General features: G+C 36.1%; 2 protein-coding genes across 4 annotated transcripts in view; one reads left to right on the top strand and one right to left on the bottom strand.

The window, feature by feature from the left end:
* Positions 1-12217, top strand: part of LOC143903768 (uncharacterized) — a 40964-nt gene extending 28747 nt beyond the window's left edge. For both annotated transcript variants that reach the window (XM_077417659.1, XM_077417660.1), the window contains exons 3-6: positions 3971-4203; positions 6155-9068; positions 9872-10037; positions 10552-12217. In XM_077417659.1, the coding sequence (XP_077273785.1) occupies positions 3975-4203; positions 6155-9068; positions 9872-10037; positions 10552-10803 (3561 nt within the window). In that variant the 5' untranslated portion in view covers positions 3971-3974 and the 3' untranslated portion in view covers positions 10804-12217. The remainder of the gene's footprint in view (positions 1-3970; positions 4204-6154; positions 9069-9871; positions 10038-10551) is intronic.
* The window catches only part of LOC143903760 (uncharacterized), a 94476-nt gene that overhangs the window by 66791 nt on the left and 3700 nt on the right, over positions 1-23985 (bottom strand). For both annotated transcript variants that reach the window (XM_077417649.1, XM_077417648.1), the window contains exon 2: positions 17643-17743. In XM_077417649.1, the coding sequence (XP_077273775.1) occupies positions 17643-17688 (46 nt within the window). In that variant the 5' untranslated portion in view covers positions 17689-17743. The remainder of the gene's footprint in view (positions 1-17642; positions 17744-23985) is intronic.

Consider the following 23985-nt stretch of genomic DNA (forward strand, 5'->3'; position numbering starts at 1 on the left):
CTCTACCTGCTATGCTGCGCCGCGTTATAATCGGCGATCGCGATACACATGCGCTCGCGTCGAACGCGATCCGCGATCCTAATCCGATTTCGCGTGCCGCATAATAAACCGTGCCGCACTTGTCTCGTTTGCGAGAACTCGCTCAAATCCCCGGACGACCGTTTTTCCGACGGTTTCTGGACCGTGCTTCGTGCTTCGTACAAACTGCTCAAGATTCGGCGAAATCAGCATTAAAAATCGACAATTCGATAGGAGTTCTGAGGTTTTCGATACAACAAGTGTTATTTCGACAAGAATGCAGAATATCTAAGTGTATAATGAATAATTTCATTCATCATGGATTGTAGAATATTCAAAATCCATTAAGAATTTCATTCTTCGGTATAGAGTCTTCAATAGAAATTTAGCAGTAACTATTTATAGGTATATTATATAGATATTTCTATAAGCTTTTCTATATATATCAATATAAAGTTAATTTTTTATTAATAAAAGTGTTGAAAGGGAAATTTTTAAGTTATGAGCAATAAAAAATGGATAATTATTTAAATATCAATCGCTGAATTTATTGATCTTTCAATTTTTATTTAAAAAAATTGAGAAAAAAAGTAGTTTCCGAGTTATATTAATAATTGTACACTTTATGTACAATTATTAATATAATGAAATAAAATTGACGTAGATAATAATGCTGAAAGGAGGTACACAATGCAGTTCATTTCCATATTACAAGATAGTATACAAACAAGAAGGCATAAGGCAGCAAAAGACGATTCGTAAGAGCACAAAAAATATCCTAGATATTTGCAATCATTTTGCATTTTAACATCTCATTAAGTTAATTACGAATATATCCGTAGAAGATTAACGCGACATTCGTTGAAAATATTTTTCGCACGTGTCCATTTTCAGGATCGTATCCCGACTTATCATGACCACATTTACAATAAGAGAGATAATATAGCGATTTTCTACGCTAAGAGTAAGATGTGAAAGGAAAGTTTACTCCAGTCGTCGCTATTGCCCCAGGTATGCAAGATGAATTGAAAAGATACAGAGTGAGATAGATACAGAATTAGATAAGGGAAAAGAGAAATGAAACTGCGCGGACTATTGGCAGAACTTTAATCTGCCTTGTCTAGGAAAATTAGTGCAATTAAGTTCGCGCGACGCCGCGAGCATCCTCATAATTGAAGATCCGCGTAAGAACATGGCAAGCCTATTTTCTCGGAGGAATAAATTACTGCTTCAATCTATATTTATGTCCTAATTTAGCGCTAAACGTAACCCTCTGTGACACACAGATTTTTATAATAATTTCAAATGCTCTATCTTCATATCAAGGTATTAATTATTTGGCCTTAGTAAAACATAACGAAATAATTCGTAGAATATCCACTAACAATCCGTGAAATATATAATGTCCTCGTGTCGTTCCCTTATTTAATAATATCACATCAAATAAAACATTGGGTAAAAATGTATTACCAATACTTTTGAATGCAATACTTGTCTTGCAATGTTATAAAGATATTTGTTTGGATTCGGCAGTAAGGCAGAGATAAATCGGTATCGGTAGGCATGAATATGTATGCAAGCGAATGAAGTACTTTGGCAGAACTGCAACATGTATCTCGTTTCGTGCTAAACGTAATTGTAGTTTACAAGGTAGAGTTTCGCCCGGAACATGAGTTTGCGACTATTTAATTACAAGCGCGGTCCATTACTAATTAATCACTCTTCTACTTGCACAATCGAGCATTATATTGTAATGACCAGTAATTAGAGATACTTGCGATATGGACATGATTCTCGGCTCTATTATTATAGCTTGCAATAATGTCTTCCAATATGTATTCCCCCGTAATTATACATTTGCCGATTGTCAACGGATTATTATTCTTGTTACGCCGTTATCGAGAAAAACTATGATGTATCATCGTACTGTGTAATATATTACGATTATATTTCGCTGCATATCGCCGCAAATAATGCGTTCCGTCGTTAAATCGCATGTATTCGCTTGCGGCGACTAATAAATCCTCATTCACCGAGATATTTTCTCGTTTACGTGCTCGAGAATGTATCACGCATTCTTGCTTGAAATCGCATTCCTCTCACTCAAGTTGACTTAATCGCTACATCGCGAAGATACGATATATCCACAAAAAAAGCATTGCTGCATTTCTTTTATGGATCAATGTAACGGCATCGCGATTTAGAACGCATAATTGAAAAAAATATACGTTATTTTAGTAGTAAATCGTGGAGTAAGATCCGTCAAATAGAAGAAAAGAAAAGTGATTGCTCTAATTGACTTCATAATGATATGAATATATCGAGTCTGATGCTAGAGCGTCCGATCAACCGCGCTTCCTTTGGACGCTAAATAAGTGGCTAAGAATAACTCGCGCTGATCTACTGACTGCAATGACAAAATCTAAACCGCTCATTATAATCTCTCATTACATTTGTGGCTATAAAAAACTTTTTAGAAAAATTAATACCACTAAAGTAAGAATAGAATTTCTTTTTAATTTTCTCCAATAGTTTTCTATAAATCAAAAAATAATTAATAATATAATTAATTTAGTTATCTATGACTCTTCTTTTTAAGTTTCGTTATAGATATGAAAGCTAGATCACTCTCAGTATATCACGTAATTATCAGTAGAATATCGAAAGTTTGAATAAATCCTTATTCTAATCACAATTTACTTTACGCTCGTATACCTTCTGCACATCATTCAAAACATCAAAATCATAAACGATGATTAATACGTGTCTTCTACTCTGAACACCTTAAAATCTCGCGATTGCTCCTCGCGTGACATCTCGCGTGTCGAGAAACGAAGAAAATCGCCCTAATGACGTTTAGTCGAAATTACCCGTGGTCCTTCGGTCAACTCGGTTGACGGGTCTACGAAAGGAAAGAGAGAGGAAGAGAGAAATAGAGAGAGAAACGTGACGTCAGTTGGCGGAAGTCAATTGGCGCGTCATGCACACACAAGAGTTGATTCTACAAACGGCCTTCCTCGCCTTCTCCTTCGCCACGGTATTAAGTTTAGCCACTTTGGCCTGACGCGGGCAGTGTGTCAAGATCACTCGATTCGCCGTTGATATCGACCTTTCTCTATCTCCCCATCTCTCTCGTTCGTTTTCTCGCTTCGCTGAGAGAGGCGTGCTCCAAGTGTCGCTCGCAAAGTAGCGGCAGATTCGTGTGTAGGAAGAGCTAGATCGAGAAATCAAAGAGAAGAGAGGGCTATAGTTCGAGTGTAGTTCGAGAGCGGTAGACAGACAGGCTGTCTCGTGCCTGCTTTCATCTTTCTCGGCAAAGCGACGGATCTGTCCTTTGAAGGATGCCGGAGTAACTCAGCGGACAAGGTGACGAGAGGAGAGGGTTTTCTGAGATTCAAAGTCAGAAAGAGCCAAGCTTGCTTTCCCTTTTGGAAATAAGATTCGCGTGTTAGATGGTTGTTACAGTGAATACGTTATTCTTCGCGGTATATTCTGAGAGTGGTACTGCTTGGAGCGTGTTGGTTTGCATGTTTGCGTTTAAATGATAGACATATAGGTAAGTTTTTGGAATTCATTTTAAATTACAACTTGTTTTACAAAGGAAATCGGTTTTCCAAAAGGTAATTCATATAATGCACATAAAAAAAAAACTATTTATTTTTATTAAAATATCAGTATCTACTTGTGCTTTTATTGTATAGCTAATATATTATAACTACTGTAAATAGTAATATAAAACCGTGCTTTGACGCTCATTGGTTCTTCTCTGACCATTATAAATTTTACATCAAAGAACCTTAAGAATTGGAATAAAAAAACGTGAGGAACTCAGACGTATTAAAAGATTAAGAGATTAGGGATTCTACCGTAACGTTTAAGTGAAGTCAGAACGCAGTAAAGAGAGAGCTCACCTAAGATAGAATAACGAGGGAGCACCCGTTTGTGATTGCAGGAGGATGCAACCACGGGTGACAGTGGCTCTGGCCACGGTCTGGCTGACGGTGGCGGTTCTGATAGGAGGAGCAGTCACCCTCCGCCTCTCTCACGATCAATACTCCCCCGCGCCTCCGCGCCGACACGCTGGGATTCGACGAGACTATGCTAGAGACTGGAGGGATCACGATCCGGCCGAGGATCAACCGCTCGACCTTTGGATCGGCTCGCGAAGGTCGATCTCAGCGGAGGGTATGTCAGATTCTACAATACTATGTCAAACTGTACAAAATAAAGCACCCATACTGTGTCCCGCTGTCAATTCAAGGTCTGATGTCGAATACGAGATTGTCATTTATATCAGAAAAAGCTTAGTATAAATCTTTCTGATTTCTTTTCTTCCCCTTATATATATATATATATGATCAAATATATGGAAAAAATATAATAATGTTATGGCTTATATTTCTAAATGTTAATATTATTTTACAGAAATAATCTACTCTCTTGCTTCTCTTCCTCTCCTGCGAATGCTGAATAGAAATATATATTTTCAATATTTTATTATTTACGTCTATTATACATTTAGTTTTATATATTTTATGTATTTGCTAAGTATATTTATATTGTGCTCTATTTCAATTGGCTTAATTACATCAGCGATTTAATTCTGTCGCGCCGTCTAATGGAGCCGGAATAAACGCGACGCGATAAAACGCGTCGTACGGTCTAACCAGTAGAAATCCGTTCGCTCCGACTTTCCGATTAATCAAGGTTTCCTTGGTCGACGTCTTCGTGCAATTCTAATATCGAATGAATACTGCTCACGGCTTAAAAGCTCGAATTTTCAGCATGCATTCAATTCCAAATGTAGTTATTTTCATTTCTCCCTGTCGCGCTTGATTGAAGATAATACTCGAAATATATATTTCTACTTGCATATTTTATGTGTTAAAAAATCTAAAAATTTATATTGATTATATTACATTATGTTGTCAGTATACAATGGCAATTTCATGGTATTACGTCCTTTATTAATTTTCAGAATTGAAAAATATTTAGAGAGAGAGAGAGAGAGAGAGAGAGAGAGAGAGAGAGAGAGAGAGAGAGAGAGAGAAGCAAATAGAATATTTTAATAATGAAATAAATAAAGTAAATTCAATACATTCAAAAAATGTAGACGTAATTTAATACATTCAAAAATACATAAAAATTATTAAATTTTCTTTATATGATTGTTAATATGAAAAGAAACTTGAGAGCGAGAGCTATTATTTAGAGGAATTATGGGAGATCTAATATTTTTGAAGTAACACACACGCAAACGCTGGTCTTTATATCATAACGGCACGCAAGAATTTCGGGGAAATAAATTGGCGTCGAACATTACTTACGTCACTATAGTATGCAACTACATTAATTTAGTCGTGTATAAAACCGTTATTAAATATCTTTTGAAGAATCACGTCCGTAGATTAAATCTAAATTAAACCGGCATTTCAAGTTGCGTGCTAATGCGAGAATAGTTGGAATTAATTTTCTGAGTATATCTAATTTGCGATAGAAGTCGTACTAAATAACATCTAATTCCAAGTTGCAATTTGTTTGGATATACATCGAGTCAAATCATTTTGAACTTCTCAAATCCGATGCGAAGTTCATAACTTTTTATGCACTGCAATTACTCGTCTCGCATATACCTCGGAAAAGTTTTGCATCATAAAATATTACATATTCGCAGTATTCGCACATGTTTAAAAACCTACATATATTAAAGATATATGTATAAATATATGTAAATTAAAAAGATTTGCGCAGCTTGGAAATTTCTCTCTCTGACTTTTATACATATAAATAAGTTTCAAGTAATATTGTTCAATTAATTTAATTTTTATAATTCGTTTTTTGCACAACATTTGGAAACAATAAAAAATAATTTCTATATTAAATCATGTAAATTCATATTATAAAAAATCTTTATATACATATATAAAATTTTATGATTTAATCGAAGATATTGTGCGTTTCTCGAGTGATCTAATATATTACTTAAAAAAATATATGAAATTAATTATAAATAATTATTTTTGAATGCATGGCTGATTACAGTTAAAAAGCTATTAGACTTATGATTTCAAAGTAAGCAAGTATATTTTTTTAGATATCTCTCATTAAAGAAAAATCTTCTGATTACATTTTCCAGAAGCTCTATCTCGCAATGCCAAGTTTACCGAGCGAGATTTTTCGCTTGAAAGTCTCTTGAAGGACATTGTCTCGTCAAAGCGAATCTACCCCTTTTTAGACTGGCAAAGGCGGTTGCCAAATATCGTCGGCGCGGAATTCGCGTCCGACAAAGTCGATTACGGCTACAAGATGCCGGAAACGCTTTCGCGCGAGACGGTGGTATCCCCTTCAAACCTTTTGGACGACCCCTTTGTGGCGGACGACACGTTCCAGGATGAAGGTCCGGGGTCGATGGAAATATACAAGCTAGACCTATCCAAAGAGAAGACTCTACTGACCGCAACCACGCCCTCCACAAATTTACCGTCGGGAAATAAAAGCAAAGCTCCAAAAAAAACGGGCCATCTGAATTCAAAGACAAAGACAACGGAAATCAAGTCGACAACGACAAATGCGAACATTAGTCAGAGACAATCAAACTTTTTCGAAGAACAACTAACCGAGACTCCCTTGGTCAACAGAGACGCCTTTGGAATCGGCGGCGTGCCGGAGCTACAGGTTGGATGCGAGGGTCTCGAAGCGTCGTCGTCGTCCCACAAGGCGAAAAGATCGATAAGTACGCTCGACAAAGAGAGGGGCGAGGTACCGCCATCCGTATTGCTGGACGTGACACCGGTATCCCTGGATCTCGACGACGTTCTGTCATACGACGAAGAAGAGTACGAGGAGATGGACGAGCTACTCAAGCTCAAGAGACTGGAGACTACCTCGAAAGGGAACAAACCGAACAGGGGAGATATGGATGCCAGCCATCTTAATTCTGACCATCTGGACGAGTTCAGGCGACTGGAGAAGTTACCAGTACGAGGGGATTTGGGTGGATCCACTCGAACGAATTCTAGCGGAGCCATAAATGATCAAAAGGAATTGTCCAAGCGATCTCTGACGGATCTCGAAATTAAAAATTACGAGGAGACCAAACCGAAGCGAGAAACCGTTTCATTGGGCGATGATGATGGCGCCAGCAGGAGTCATGGTCGACGGTTGCTGTGGTTTGCCGAAGCAAATACTGAGGGATTTGCAGACGGCAAAAGCGAGCGGAAGCGCACGAAACGGTCGATCGATTGGGGCTTCGGCGAGGATGAAGGTGTCGTGTCCAGCGACGAGTTGCAGACCGTGACTGCACGTCGCAGGCAGCACGAGATGCGATATCATCAAGATATATCTAGCAGACGTGACCAGCATCGTGAATTAAATACTGACATCGATAGTATTAAACAAGAGTACGAGAAACTACTTGAACAAAAACGAAGAGAAGAGGAAGAACATATACGACGAATGCAACAGGCTAATCGAAGAACGCCGAGTAGATGGGAGGAGGAAGAAAAAAGGAGAAGAAACGAGATGCGGAGCAGACAACGCGAGGAATATCGTAAGAGGATAGATCACGCTTCAACACCTCGCATAGACGACAACGAAGAGACGCGACGACGACAGATGGAAGAACGACAAAGACAGGAAGCAGCGCGCAATGAGATGGCTAGAAAAAACGAGGAAAAGTTAAGAAGGCGAGAGGAAGAAGAACGAAGACGATTACAAGAAGAAGAAATGAGAAGAAGACCGCAGAGCAAGTGGCAAGACGAAAACTTGAGAAGATCAGACTCCAGAACCTCTCCTGTAAGTGACGAAGAAAGAAGACGAAGACTTTACGATGAAGAAATGAGGAGACGAGAGGAAGAACGACAAAGACGATTAGAAGAAGAAGAAGCAAGGAGACAGGAACAGTACAGATCGCAGCAAGAAGCGCAAAGAAAAAGGGAAGAAGAGGCAAGGAGGCGTCAAGAAGATCTAATGAGAAATCTTTCCGAGGAAGATAGAAGGAGACTAGAGGACCGTCGTAGAGAATGGTCAGAGAAGCGGAAGCAGGAAAACGAAAACGAAAGAAGGCGAGAGCAGCCACCATCGAATTTAATGCGCGCGGAACATCCAGTCAGTCATCCGAACGATATCAGACAGCCTGATCAAGACGAAAAGAGACGACAACAAGAAGAAAGACAGCGGGAACAGAAGCTGCGAGAATATGTCGCGCGGAATCGACCTATCAATGTCGATCGAAGATCGGAAGAGAGACGACGCTATCGACCCGAGGAGAACAGAGATCTACGGATGAATGCGAGTAGAAACGATGAGGAGTACCGTCGACGAGTATTAGAGGAGCAGCGTAAAAGACAGGAAGAAGAGAGAAAATTACAGGATTACATCAGGAGGAACCAGCCAGTGAACGTGTTATCGAGGGATAATCAATCGACCGCGGCCGGTCGTAACTGGTTCGAGGAACGGAGACTGATCGAGGAAGCCAGGCGTCGCGACAGATATCCCGATCCAGAAGCGAGGAAAGTCCACGGACCGTCGGCGCCTACGTATATCGATCCGCGAAGCTCACCGGAGGAAGTCAGACGGAGGCAGCAGGAGACGGCGAGAAGGTTAGAGGAGGAAAGGCGGTTGAGGTACGAGGCGGAAGAGCGACGGAAGGCACTCGCCAGGCGACAGAGGGAGGAGGAGGAGGAAGAAAGACGATTACGGGAGGAACGGCGAAAAGAGGCGGCCAGACGAGAAGAGGAGACGAGAAGGGCGCAATCCAGGAGGTACGAGGAGGACAAGAAGCGGCTGGAGGTAGCGAGGATACAGGCTGAGAGAAGAAGAGAGGAGATGTTGAAGGAACGATCCAGGAACGAAGCTGGAAGGACGAGACAGCCGGAAGCCACGAGGCCGATCTACCAGGATCCTCGTCTTTTCGAGGAGCATAGAAGGCGGCAAGATAGCCGGCCGATTCCGAGTAGTAATTTGATGCGAGCCGAGGAGGCCAGGCGGGCGGCGGCAGAGCGCGAGAGACAAAGATTGGAAGCCGAAAGACGACAACAGGAAGAGAGCAGGTATGTAAGTGGTCCTTGGGGCACAGCGTTTCGCAAAAATAAAGTTTTCGCCTGGCGCGACGCCAACGAACTTTATTTGAGTCGCGCTTTGCAGTTATCCATGTTCGTTGCTACTATCGTTTGTCTCTGCTCGTTTGTGTTTCTATTTTACTCGTATTCCCTTATCGCTAGGGACTAATATTACTTTCCAGGTAGTATTCCCACAATGAAATTGATAAGCACAAATCTGTACTTATCCATTTCACAAATTTATTTTGGGCTACGAGTTTATGAGAAATCGCGACAGAATTCGGGATAAAATTTAATTTTATATTCCATAAAATTCAAATATTCCATAAATTCAAAAAAATGTTTCAGGGGAATGAGAATATATATAATTAAAATATATAAAATTATAAAAGTATTCTAATGTGAATTATAGATCGCCTAACGTAGATATATTTCAAATGTGAATATAATGTAAATATATATATGTTAAATAGTATATTTAAAAAATATATAAATTAATGTTGTATATTTCTTGTACGTTTCGTCTTTTATTTTGTGTTACGTTGTATATTAGTATTAATTACTTCTTGAAAGATATTATCACATTTCCTGTGATTTAATACAGGAAATTTCGCCTGATGTGCGATCTGAGATATTTCTTAGTAAAATTTTAATAAATAGCAACAACCGTGCGATATATCAGAGTCCGTGAACAGTGCAACTTTAATTAAGGAAACATCCCAAGCGTATCATCGAGGCAAATTTACTCATTCGAAACCATCGGATAAACACGACCCTATTTCCATCTGCTGTAGAATGAGGGAGCACAGACAGAAGGAGACCGACCAGTGGAAACGACAAGAACTAGCCAGACTAAACTCCCTGCCGGTGAACGCAAGGATAATAGTCCGTCCTGGCGGCTCCTCGCCGACGTTGCCCGTGATATCGAGGGGCGGCTTCGACAACGAGATCGATTTCACGGTGAGTCCCTCCATTTGTCTGTCAAAACACTTCACCGCACTCCGATCGCGTAAACCCGATTCGGCTATCCACTGGCGGTTTATTCGCCGACGAATCCGATCTCGTGGTCGCCGATTGTCTCGCGCTACCAAACTAAAGCGCGCTTCATTAAACTACGGGGAAAGTTGCGGCGGATTCGTGCCCCTTCGACCCCAACAAAGCCTCCGTCTCCGGTTGCCCCGCTTTGTTCCGTTTAATTGATTGGACGTTGAGCAGCACCGCTACCGTCTTTCTCTTTAGCGCTTTCTTGCGATTATGTTTCCAAAAGTTGCAATATAATTTTAAAAAAGATAACAAAAAAGAAGAAATATGTGCTAAATGTAACAAAACAATATTATTCTTGCAAATTGCGTTATGCACGACATGAACAGATATTCTCTTTTTATGTTGTTATAAATATTTAGATATTTTTATTATCATAATTAATGATTAAAATAAAATTAAAAGAATGTAAAATAAAAAAAATTATTTCCAGGGAATCAATCCGCATCGCGACGGCGTACAAGTACCACGGTTTCCTGCCCCACCGACTCCGAGACCACCCGCCCAGACTCCTAGCGCGTGTGTTTGGGCAGTTGTTCACTGTTGTTCAGCCAATAACAATCGTCTCGTGAAGTGTTTCGAATCATTGGGCTGCCCTGGGATTAATTGGGATCCTAACCCGTGCAGAAGTCCTATCGCGGAAGCTGCCAGAAAAGAAGTCCTGCAGTTCTATTCCAACGCGTAAAATAACATCGACAAGATTCAGCCTTCACTTTTCCCAGAGACAAATATCAACGGTAAAAAAAAAGGCAAAGACTCTCTTCAACACCGACGCACGGCGCTCTCTCTCTCTCTCTCTCTCTCTCTCTCTCTCTCTCTCTCTCTCTCTCTCTTTCTCTCTCTCTCTCTCACGAAAAGTTTCGAGTTACTGTACTTCAAATCAATTTGTGCATGTGTGACTTTTCTACTAGCTCCGTACAAATATTTGTGTCGCTAGACAGAAGAGCTCAGTAAGTAGACTTAGATATTTGCAGAACGTAAGATCTTGATGTTTTTACTTGCGATATCAATGATAGTTTTAATGATCCAAATTTTTAATAAACTGAAATTAAGTAAGAAACTATCATGAATAAATATTACAACTTCAGAAATTCAGTGTTTTTATGACAAAAACTCAATAAAAAATAAAAGATAATTAAATTGAATTGGATATATGTTAAAATTGTTGAAATATTAATAATAACGTTTTAAATTAATATTAAAATATATTTTTCTGTATTTGAGACATAAAATATAAATGTGCTGAAAAACATTTATATTTATAAATATTAGAGGAGAGAGAGAGAGAGAGAGAGAGAGAGAGAGAAAATAGAAAAATACGAAAATGCCTTAAAAATTTTAAATGTTAAAATGCATTAATTTTTTACATCCAAAAACACAATTATTTTCAATTTCCGAATATTTGTAAAACTATCTTCTCTACAGAAAGAAAATAAACGATATGTAAGACTATATATTTCTCGAAGAAAGTCAGCTTAAATCAGAGGTGAGAGTAATTAACAAGTCAAATATGTAAAACTCCACCTTACGCTACCTTTGATGTGCTGAGTTATCGTATATTATATAATGAAAATTATATATTATTTTATAATAATTGCGAATTAAAACGATATTTTTTTATTCGCTTATTTCAACGATAGTGCGCATTAGATAGACTTATATAGTGTGACTAGTAATTAACAATAGTTTAAAAGACGTTTAAAAGTTTGAACTTTTAAAATGTAGCAAGCAGTATTTGTCTTAAGCAACGTCGAAGATCAATAAAACGTGTTTTGTAGAATAATAATCGATTAATCTTTAATATTGATCGGTAGCCAACATCGTAGCACTACCTCGCGTAGCGCGTGTAAAGTTACGTATGTACAGCTCTGTGAAGAAAAAAAAATATACGAAAAACCTATGACACGTTTCGCCGTCATGTTTGCGTGTGCAAACACAGCGTGCGCGAAAACTATTGTAAATCTTTTATACGTATAGTCGAGTCGAGTTGTATTTTTGCAGCTTTCCCACATGTGATATAGGAGGTAGGCTCTAATGTGCTGTAACCAGACGAATATTTATGTACCGTACGCAAAGAAAGTAATAAAGAGTTATCTGTATACTTGTATAACCCAAAACACCTGTCCGCGTTTTCGCTTCGCGCAACGATCAAACTTCGTTACATATGCAAAACTTGATCAACTCGTGGTAGGTAACTCGCCGTGACACTGACGTGTCTGTACACTCTTTCAAATTACATAACAACCGTAAAATATGAAAAAATTACATATTCATTTTTATATATTTTTTTTAAATAGTTATCGTGCTTCACACAAGTGCCTAATATTGTGATAAAAAAATATATTACATGTATAAAATATTGTAATATTGATAATAAATTAATAATTTAAATCTTATATCTGTGATTCGAAATATTTGTGCAATCGTAATTTATTTTTTAGCTTGAATTAAGCTTTGAAAAACATAGACAAATTTTTTATACGTCTATTTATCATTCAAAATTATTTTAACAAAATTTTATAGATTCAATCATAATTAAAGATATAACATTAAAATCAGAATGCTGCAATGTGGGTGTGTGTAATTGTTATTAGGGAAATAATAAATCCGCGAATCTCTTGTTACAGAAAAATCGATTACACCCAAGTTCCTCAAAGCATCATTAAAATATCTTTTGCTGATAGCAAGAGAACCATAAGAACTATAAAAACCGTTTTGAATTATGAAAGCAATAAGATGCTTGGAGTATTATCCGAATAAGAAAGATTTATAATTGATGACTCGTGGGTTTACGATAATCGCTTATGACATTTACCGACGAGTCGAACCTTTCTGCATTACATTTATCTGCGCACCATCGCCTTCTCTCTTTCTCGCAACTTCTTTTTTCTCGTTGTTTTGGTCGTGGCCGATAACGAGGCCATTCAACGCTTAAGAGCTAGCAAACGTTTCCCGTCCAATCAATCGCATTGTGAATCCAAAGGCGCCACCTCGCATCCCTCGCGTCTCGATACGCGGTAAGGCAAAAGCAAATAACCGACTATTGACGCGAGCAACCATATATGCACTTTGTATAATGCACTGCGTGTCGTGCTAGTTGCAATCGTCAATGCATTTGGTACAAAATTACTCCGACGAAAATTGGAAACGTCACTTTGCATCGGGCGCACGCTTGTCAAACTTTAATAAACATTTTTACCGTTTACGCGCTCAATCGGAGTCCATTCAATAAGGAAATAACGTATTCCAATCATTTTAATTGGAATATAATATATTTGCTTGTAGGGTTGCATTTTTAATAAACGCAAGCGAGTATAATTAAAATACAAATTTTATTAAAATATAGAGATTGAAATTAATTGAAATGCAAAGACAAAGAAGAGTACAAGTATAGTTTGGATTTTACCAGTTGCGTAATAGATGACACGCGCTTCTTTTAGCACTCGTGCGCGAATTATGTTAATCATGGTAGCGTATCTAACCATTGAACAATGCGGTCAAGGCAAACGGGTATTGTCTACATATAGTTCGCTCTTTTTTCCACGGATTATATGTCTTTTCGTCATATTCAAACACTAAACGATAATTTCTGCAACATTATATAATTCGACAGTATTATAATTCACCCAAATATAATGATATAAATAACACTGTCCAAGCTTCCTTGTATTTCAAAACTTGTATATTGAATTCATTATATGTTATAAAATAATTTTTAGGATGCAAAACATTCCCAAGTTATTTTTTCTACAAAAATAGTCTTTTGTTTTCGCGGCGTTACTGTCACGCTCTATTATCTTTCCATATCTTTCACACGCGAAGTGTGTGGTTATTTCTTTAGCATTGTGCTAATCGAAAGACGATATCTAAAAAACTCAATAAATTATATTCAATAAAAAAAAACGACAGAGAGCAGATGTAAGCTGTCGCGGATTAACAGCTAATACAAATATCTTCACGGAAGAGATAAAAGCTTGCTATATTGGATTGTAATAAATATAGGTACGAAGTTTCAGGTTAGAGATGAAGTTGTTACGCGGCGTATTACATTACAACAACTTGTCAAAGATGCACAGTGCAGATCATCTCGCGCGAGATAGAGATAAATTTTCTGTCTGAAGTTTCCTAGCATCACGTACACATAAACTCTTAACAACAGACTGTCGACAGAGTTGCCTGTCGACAGCGTGTCGGCAACAAACGTGCATCCAACATCTTCAAGGATCATCCCTATGGATATTGTTTTCTCAGTATGGTATCTCAATATATATCCAACAATAAGATGCACTTTGCTGTGCTATATCTTTATATCCTTTTGCGATTCACCTGCATTTTTTCTCAACTTTTAGTTCGTTTTGTGCAACACAATGAGATAAAGCAATTCATAAGACTCGACTTATCTCGACGTAATGCGATTCACAACGTTTATTAAAGACGTTTATTAAAGACACATCGAGCTTTTACCAAAAGCTTATAACATTTAATTTGCAAAGGATATCTTTTTTTATGTTAGTATAATTTTTTTAACATTATGTTACTGCGTGAAATATAATTACAAATATTGCATTGTATTTTTATTATTTATTAGAGATTAGAGATATCTTATCGCTACAATTTTGATAAAACTATGACATAATATGTGGATCATCTCGCACATTAAAAATGTAATATTAAACCATAAAATAATACTACAAAATAAAAATATAAAATTAAATATATATTTTATAGATTAAATTAATAGATTAAATATAAGAGAGATATAGATATTAGATTGTATACAATTATTTCAGCGTACCACGACTGAAAAACATACTGGAGAAAATTTTATATTAAATTTTACTATGCTGCCGCACCAACTGCGGACCATCAAGACGCCCTGCAAGTTTAAATGCTATAGTCTTATAGTAAAATTACTATGTCCATAGCATTTAATGCTACGATCATAGCATTCAATGTAATTTTACTAATAAGACTATAGCATTTAAACTTGGGCGTCTTGATGGTCCGCAGTTGGTGCGACAGCATATAGTAAAATTTAATATAAAATTATCTCCGTGTACTTTTGTTTATTAATCAAACAAATTGAGCGACGTGGATGCAACAGTTTCTTTTCCCCAAAACAAGGCTCACGGCGTGAAAAAACTTTCTTTTTTCTGTTACGATCTCATCTCTCATCTTCTTGCCTCAACTTAGCGGACAACAAGCGAGCGCACGTTCTGTCGTTGGTCTGATGCATCCGCGCGCAAATAGATAACTCACGCGATGCTCTGCACCGGAAAACTGTGCACTTGTAGTGACAAACGGCCCATTCGCGTATATACGTGCCACCTTTGTGTCAGCATGTTGCTTTTGTTGAATCACTCGTATTATTCGTCTAAAAGAGTCACCTAACGCGTCAAGTTTTAAACAGTTTTCTTGGCTGTCCTATGTTTGCGATTAGAATTTTTGTAGATTGCAAATTGTTCTTAAAAGCAATCTAAGCTAAATCGTTCCCTCTGCATCGAAAATTACTACATTTCTTTCTATGGCTATTTAATAATTTAATCCTTTGTTAAAGAAAAACTTATTATAAATTAATATTTCACACGTCTTCAATAAAACGTTTAAAATTTGCTAGTATAATTCTTTCATATAAATATATATAATAATGTATTTGTAGAGAAATATATTAAATATGGGATATTCATATAGTTTGATTAATTATTATTTAATCTAGCTAATTACTTTGCTAATAATAATTTGATTTTGATTAATATATCTAAGATCTTATCAATATAAAATATTATTTATATATTTTGATTAATTATTATTGATTAATCTAATTAATTAATTTGCTAATAAGATATTATAATTTGACTTCGATTAATACCTTATATCTGGAATCAGAACTTTGTTCTTGCGAATATTATTATTGCATTCACAAATGCAGAGACATGCATTACCTACCTTATTCTTTCAACCGAAGAATACGAATAAAATCAAATAGCTAGCGGCGCCGGAAAACGTTCCAGATTCTTTCATGTGTAAAACTACGCCGAAATTAGCTATGCATCATTGTTCGCGAACGTGTGCATCTAGGAGGACTATTTGCATGATTAAAGTATTTCTGTGATTCACTGCTTTTAAATTATATTATCATAACAAGCTTAATAACACCGCTTAATAAAGTTCGAAATTATAATCGCAATTAATTTACACATCCTCGGCTTAATAATAAATTCATTTTTTACGTAATACATTTAAACATTTGATCTTGTATTTGTATTTACACTATTATCTTTAACTCTTTATAATATACTGATTAATCAATTAATCAGTAACATCTTCACAATTAATTGATTATATATTTTAAAAAAGTCAACCGCTCGTTATATGTATAAGCTATGCTATATCTAATAAGAGAAATAGCCCAAGACCAGCAAAAATAGCAAAAATATATGATTATGTATTTTTTATGTGTTAAGCCATTCAAAGATGTAAATACGTTACTCCGAATTATGTTCCACGTTAAATTTTGTTTTTAAAATTCTTTTAACAAACGGTTTACGCGCAAAATCAAGGAACAAACAGCGTTGAAGTGGAAACACGACTGTACCGAAATCCGGGATACAACAACGTCGCGAGTGTGTGCACAGTCGAGAGGGCAAGCAAGCACTCTCGCGCGGTATCGAGGTATCTCTTACGCGAGTAGTCGCAACGAGCAAACAACGACAGGTAACGGCATGCAGTGCCGACATATATATCTACCTTGTATCGAGGAAGTGGAAAATAAGAGTGGAAGCGCAAATGTACGCGGCATGGTCTTTCCACCCTGTTCCTCCGTCGATTCAATTCCTCCGCCACACATATACGAATACGTGCTATTCCTTTCCCGAGACAACAGCGATAACATACGAGACACGATATTCGCGTATCGAAATTCCGATCGTCCAAATGTCACTTTTGCCTAGCTCGATCGACAGGCAAAACGTTCTCTGGTCGTTCTACGTGCGTGGCAGCGTGTTTCCAGTTTGTGGGATTCCTTTGATCGCGATTTTGAACGTAAGGATGGATGTCGCGAAACGCGACCGAAAATAAACGACGAAGCAAATGATTTTCAAACGAAAGAGTAAGAAAATCGGCTTTTAATCACATTGCGTAAATCACATTGTCTTTGTGATAAAAATATTTATCTCACAGGTCACAGAAAGTATCCTAATCGCAAAGAAAGTAGCGCGGTTGTAACACATACCATAAATTTTTGTCATCTATAGAAGTTTACAAATACAAACGTTTCTGTAAATATTTTTGCTTTTGTTTCTATCTTTCAAAGAACGTAAAAGCTAGACAATTTTTTCAATTTTTTTCGAAATTTTATATGTTAATATATATTGCTCTTATTTTATTTAATAAAAAGATATTTAAAATCACTGCTTGCCAATAATCTTGATATTACGGATATCGATAAATATATTTAATTTATTTGGCATGTATATTACTACTTGGCATTTCTCTTTACGCTTAAAATTGGTAAAACAAACTCACCGCCATCACTGCGCTGCGTAACGCCTCTCTTGTCCCCTTTTCCCATAGTTCCGTCTCCCGTTGTTCCCTTTAGAATAAGATGCTCGTTCCTTCGGTCCCACCTAGAATCCAATTGGAAAATATTTCGTTATATTATTTTCTGTAACACATATGTGCAATGAATATATATGTACGAGTGCACGTATACGCAAACATCTATATAGTTATTCGTGCCACAGTCACACAATTTCTTTTATTCCACCGTGTAAATATGGTCCCTGTTTTCCGCACGGGTATATAAAACCCGTCGCAAAAGATAAACGAGATTCCGACTACGCGATATGAAATTGCAATCGTTTTTCCCGATTACAAAAAAGCATATGTATGTACCATGCACGTGTTCATTGTCTATAGTCTATAGTCTATACAATGATCGTTTAATACAATGACATCAGGTTTGATGCGGTTTATGACCGGAAAAAATAATATTTGCGACTCGAGTACTATTTTAAAGCAATTAATGTTACCACATGTATTTATAATTGATTTAATCGAACGTTAAATAAATAACTTTTCAAAATATGAATTAATATTTTCTAATTACAGTATCGATTTGTTTGCAATTTTAAATTTCACGAATCTTTGTGATTTCACGTTCAGATCAGATCAAATAAACATTGATAACAATCTCTCATTAACAATCAGCCGGCCACAATCTATCTTTGTAATGTATTATAATAAATAAAAGTTTAATAGAAAACATAAATTATTAATATTTTCAATATTATTACGTATATGTGTGTGTTACATACTAATTTTTTATGTTTACGTTTGTTTAAATTTTATAAAACTACATAATCTGTGGAAAAATTTGACTAATTATATATATATATATATATGTAGGTCCGGAAGTATGTTCCGGGACTTTTATTTTTGATATCGGTATATTCCGGGACATTTGGCAGTTTCCAGGACTGTCCTGGAAAAAATTGATGTCCCACGGCAATTTTCGGGACAGTTTTTTGAATCTGATTACATATATATGCGTTATATTCCAGGACTGTACATTTCAAAAAACGTAAACAGTCCCGGAACATACCTCTGGACCTACATATATATATATATATATATATAATTAAAAATATTAACTAAAAGAAATATTCCTGATATTCTCATCATTAAAATATTATAGACCGAACCATTTCTTCAGAGCATTCTTATATCTTTATAATTCGAACTTTATAAAATAAGTAAGTAATACGTACGCGTAAGTATTTAATCAAAAGCAAGAATCGTTTCCCATAATCTCACAATATGTCGATACAATAGCCCGAAGGGACTTATTTAATCGTCTACCATTGAGAAAAACCAATAATATTGCATTTCGCAAAATGAAGATTTATCGTGCGTCATTGTACGCGTCCAATCTCTTTACGAATGTCTCCCGGAAAGAATTTATCGTGCCGTGAACACGACTGAAAAATATAGGCGCGACTGTTAACCCTCGTCACTATTTGTCGATCTGATTTATTCTTTAGAGAAGACGTGCTATTTATATATAAAAAGGGCAACCTTTTTTGAACAATCGGGTTCTCATAAAAATGTAATACCGGCAATTCTCTCAACCGTCCGTAACTTTAGTTTAAAGCCCAACGTAAACCTGATACCTAATATTTACGAGCACGATATTACACGTCAAGAGGGAGACAGAAGTGGAGGAAAAGGGAATCTCGTTCGCAATTTTGAATTTCACGAGCCTTTGTAGCACCGTCTCTTGTTCCACACAGGTCGGATCGAATTTACGCATGCATCACTGTGGCATGATGCACTGCTGGTGCACTGAAACGCACACTTAGTGATACTAGGAGATTTTAAGTTGTCTAAACAATAGCGCTATATTTTACTGGATTAATAATGTTTGATTTATTAAAAACTGGCGTATATTATAATAGCAAATTAATTGTTAAGATACTGCAATTTCCGATTGTCCGAAGTGTACTAGAATTAATTTGCTGTTGTAACTACTCTAAGCAATATCTTTAGTGATTTAAGATATCGAAAAAAAAAAGATCTTTAACAAAGTACGGAATACTTCAGTTCCATAATGCATCTGGAAGAAAATGTACGTGCAACTAGGTATCATGCTGGTCACGTGCCATCGGCGAAGAATGTTCCTGTTAATAATATAAAACGGAGACGCGTGATTCTCTTTCTTTCTCTATTCTTCTTGCAACGCGATCCATAACTTTGTGAACATAGGAGAGATTAAAAAAATCAACGATAAAACAAGAAATTTTGCATATTTACAATTTTCCTATTTTTTTTCTTTTGGAATAAATCAATCATGTTTACGAACTCGACCACAGTCAAACATTAATCTTGTTTGTGTTCTCTAGTTTTCTTTATCGTTGATACAAAAATATCTCAACACAATTATACGATAAAAAATATATATATATAAATATATATATATATATATATATATATATTTAATTTCACAGAATTTTATTTTTTTAAATGTTAAACTGTTAAATTCTAACAGTCAATTTTTGAAATATAATGTTAAATTATTCTTTAAAAAATGCATATAATTTTCAAATCCAAATAATGTATTTTATATTTTCTTCTTGAATCCCTCAACATATAAATGTAAAATACTTAACAAATTAAAAAAATATTGTATATATTTTAAAAAGTATTTATAAAAACATACCAACAAAATTTTTAAAAGCTTGAAAAGAAAAATATATATAATAACATTAGAGTCAAACAAACCGCACTGGTTCTATTTGCATGCGTCTCTCCGTACGCGATTTCGGTAAACGAATACGACACCAGGACATAAATTAAAGGATAAACGGTATGTAACATGTCGATGCATCGGTCCTAAGTTTCGGGCCACGAGGGAAATGAGCGCGATAGGGCCCAACACGCTCTCATGCTAAACGATCGAGGATATAGCGCGCCATGCCATTCCGACCGAGAGTTTCGCAACGCTGTTACAGCGCTTCCGGACGAATAAGTAACGAGTTTACGCTCGCAGCTCGCAGGATTTCAATTTTGCGTTGAAAACTTATTGGAACACTATCGTCGTATTCTCCGCTCTCGCTCCTAACAAGTTGCATTGAACGTCAAGTCTAAAATATAGCTGACTACATTACATGCGCGAATGAATAATCGCATGACATTGTGTAACATTCAAGCGGAATCTTGTCTGGTGACTTATAACATTTCTATTGCCCGAGAGAAAATACAAAAGCACATTTATTTCTTAATATAGTACAATTCAAAATGCACACAAAGTTTTTTTTAAATATAAAAACATTTTTTTTTAATAATAAAAAATATTCTTTTGGAGTATTTATAATACTCTCCTCACAAAATATTCTGGAAACTTTTCACTAATATTATACATTTTTATATCTTAATAATCTTTAGAAGTCTCTCTATTAATTAAATGTATTTTACGTATTAAATTACACGAACTAAAATTATATTTCTGGATAATTTACATATTTCCATATAACTAAAATATCAGTTTTTTGTACTCTCTTTTAAAGATTAAAACACATATCTCTCTAAATTATACACCTTATACGTGTCCAGCGGATTCAACTATTCCACACAATTCTGTCTCTGGATACCTTTAAAAAAATATAAATTTATGAAAATAAACGTTTGGATATTATAACTGAAATTTCAAACTACAAGAAAAAATACTTTTATCTTTGATTTTAATTCGCGTTATACTTATAAATAACAAAGTTGTCCGGATATAGGTACATGTCCGGGTATTGTTACCTTTACCTTACTATCTAAAGGATAAAAGGAAATATATCGTACCGCGAGCTCTCATTCAAAATATTGACCTTTTCGACGAGTATAAGCAAACAGTGGAAACCTGATGTCGTACATCAGACAGATTCAACGATTCCGGAACATCTATAATAAAAAAGAAAATATGCAAACGGTTCGTTTTATGATCTGAGGTTTTACTCATGGAAGAATACATTTCTCGTGTTTGCTGTAATAGTTATGTTTTCAAAGTTTTTTTTTACGAAACGATCGATTACACAAGCTGTTATAAAGAAGTCGGTAAACATTAAACCCAAGTTTAACATTATTACTTCTCTAATCTTTGCTAAACCGATTAATTTTAGATATATAAAATATTATTTAAAAAGTTACATTGTGAACAACCGCAAAGTTCTGAATTTTTGCAACAAGTTTTCGTTTTTATTGAATCGAAATATTAATTTACTTCTTCCAATACCATAAATTCTCAATTGTCAAGAAGTAAAAAGCGCGAAGAGATCTCCAACTCAAATCCCTGCATTCGAATGTGTCGTAAAAATATCTTGACCTCGACAAGCTTATCAAAAACCAGCTATACGTCCGTATCATGTGCCACACTATAACGCGAGCAAACGCGCGACCCGAGATCGAGAAGTTCTCCTTCCTTTTCGACTTATCTCCGCGAAGAGGATTTTCCAATCCTGCCTGCCATGATCTCGCTGGTGCGTCCGTATATAGGACGCTGATAAGGGATCGGAGACTGCTCTTTGAAGATTCGATATCTCTGTGAAAGGTATCGACGGAGCATTCATTAAATCGGTCGAGGAGCGAAACGGCGTAATCGCGAGATGAAATCGTCGCTACAGAACGATCCATACGATGCGTACTGAGGAAAGGAAAGACACAGGAACAGCGCGTAAGAGCCGCGACCGAGCCTGGAAATCGCTGCTATCGGAGAATTTCGCAATTTTCGGCTGAATCCAACAATTTTCTCTCGGCGACGCGTTCGTCGCACGCGGCGCGAAACTTTTCGCGCGATAAACCGACCAGTTGGTCTAATTTACGTTATGGTCGCGAGCTGGAATTGAAGGGGGCAAATTCCGGAAGCGGAACGATAGAAGGGCAAACACCAAAGAATAAAAAAAATGTAACATTCATAGCGCTTTGGAGTAATTGACTGTCAGATTATTGACTTGTGTCGATAACCTAATACACCTTTCTTGATTTAATCATGAGTCCGTTTTCTATTGCTAAACTGGCTGCACTAGTTCAGAGTTTATCTTCTTTACTCAACGTATAGGAAGGAAAAAGATAAACTCTGAACTAGTGCAGCCAGTTCAGCAATAAAAAACAGACCCCATGTTTCTTTTTCAGCACTGTTTTCTTTTGTAAAAAAAAATATACGAAAGAAATACAATTAAATAATACACACATGTACAGTAGTAATTATAAAATATAAAGCAATATGTGTGTGTGTGCATGTTGTATGTATATGCATGCAACTTTCTCTTTAATAAAATTGCTCCTCAAATTAAAATTATGTATTATATACGTGATTGCTGCAAGTGAGACGATTATTATCGATGGAAAGAGATTAACACTGTCTGTGAAATGAAAGACATATATATGTTGATATTTTACCATTGAAAAATTAATTGGATTTTCCTAAATTACTTTCACGAGAGAACGTTAAGAATTCTGCACATCCACAAGATAACTAGCCCGTTAAACTTAATTCCCGTGCTGATAAATCAGAGAACAAACTCCTGAGTGTGTCGCTAAGTCGAATTTGATAATACTGAGACTATCTTGCGAGAACCAATAAATCAGGTATACTGATCCTTTTCAACCCTTTCCTTTCCTCGATACCTCCTTTCCACGAAAACCCTAGATATAAAGTCACGGAAGATTCGAGTTAAACGTTAGGAATTGTAAACAAAATTCGCGAGACACTACCATATTATCATACTTATACTCTGGCGAGCTCGTAATAAACGATCTTTTGCGATATCGTCTATTCTTATGCAAAATACATGTCCTTGTCCCATGCATATACTATACATACGTATGACACATCTATATATAGACAATGATATGTATTTTGCATATATGTATATATGTATATTGCTCTTTTATACATAAAATTCCAAAACAAAGTTATGCCATCTCAAGCGAATAGCTTGTCATCAAACGTGTATAATGTTACAAAATATGCGCATATAGATAAGTACTCGATTTCTGGGTTTCTTTCACAATAAATTCCAAAGCATTCTTGCAATATTCTTTCGCGTATCTGTGATAAGAATGCGTCGCAAAAAAAATCTTGCGACGCATTTAATTTTAACTAAAATTTTGATGAAAATATATAATTATAATCATGTTATGGATTACGTTATTTTGATTATCATATATTCTAATGTGCGCGTATATGCTATCTTCCTACCTCGTCTAAATCTCAAGTTTAATAAATATCGATTAATCATCATCTATAGCTTCTGCTGTAATAGCATTTTATTTATGATACTCCAACAAGTACACAAATTGCTCGCATTTATTCAAAGAAATTTTA

Source organism: Temnothorax americanus, unplaced genomic scaffold, assembly GCF_048541705.1.
Source record: "Temnothorax americanus isolate GAGA-0224 unplaced genomic scaffold, ASM4854170v1 Scaffold5, whole genome shotgun sequence".
In the NCBI taxonomy this organism is placed as follows: Eukaryota; Metazoa; Arthropoda; class Insecta; order Hymenoptera; family Formicidae; genus Temnothorax; species Temnothorax americanus.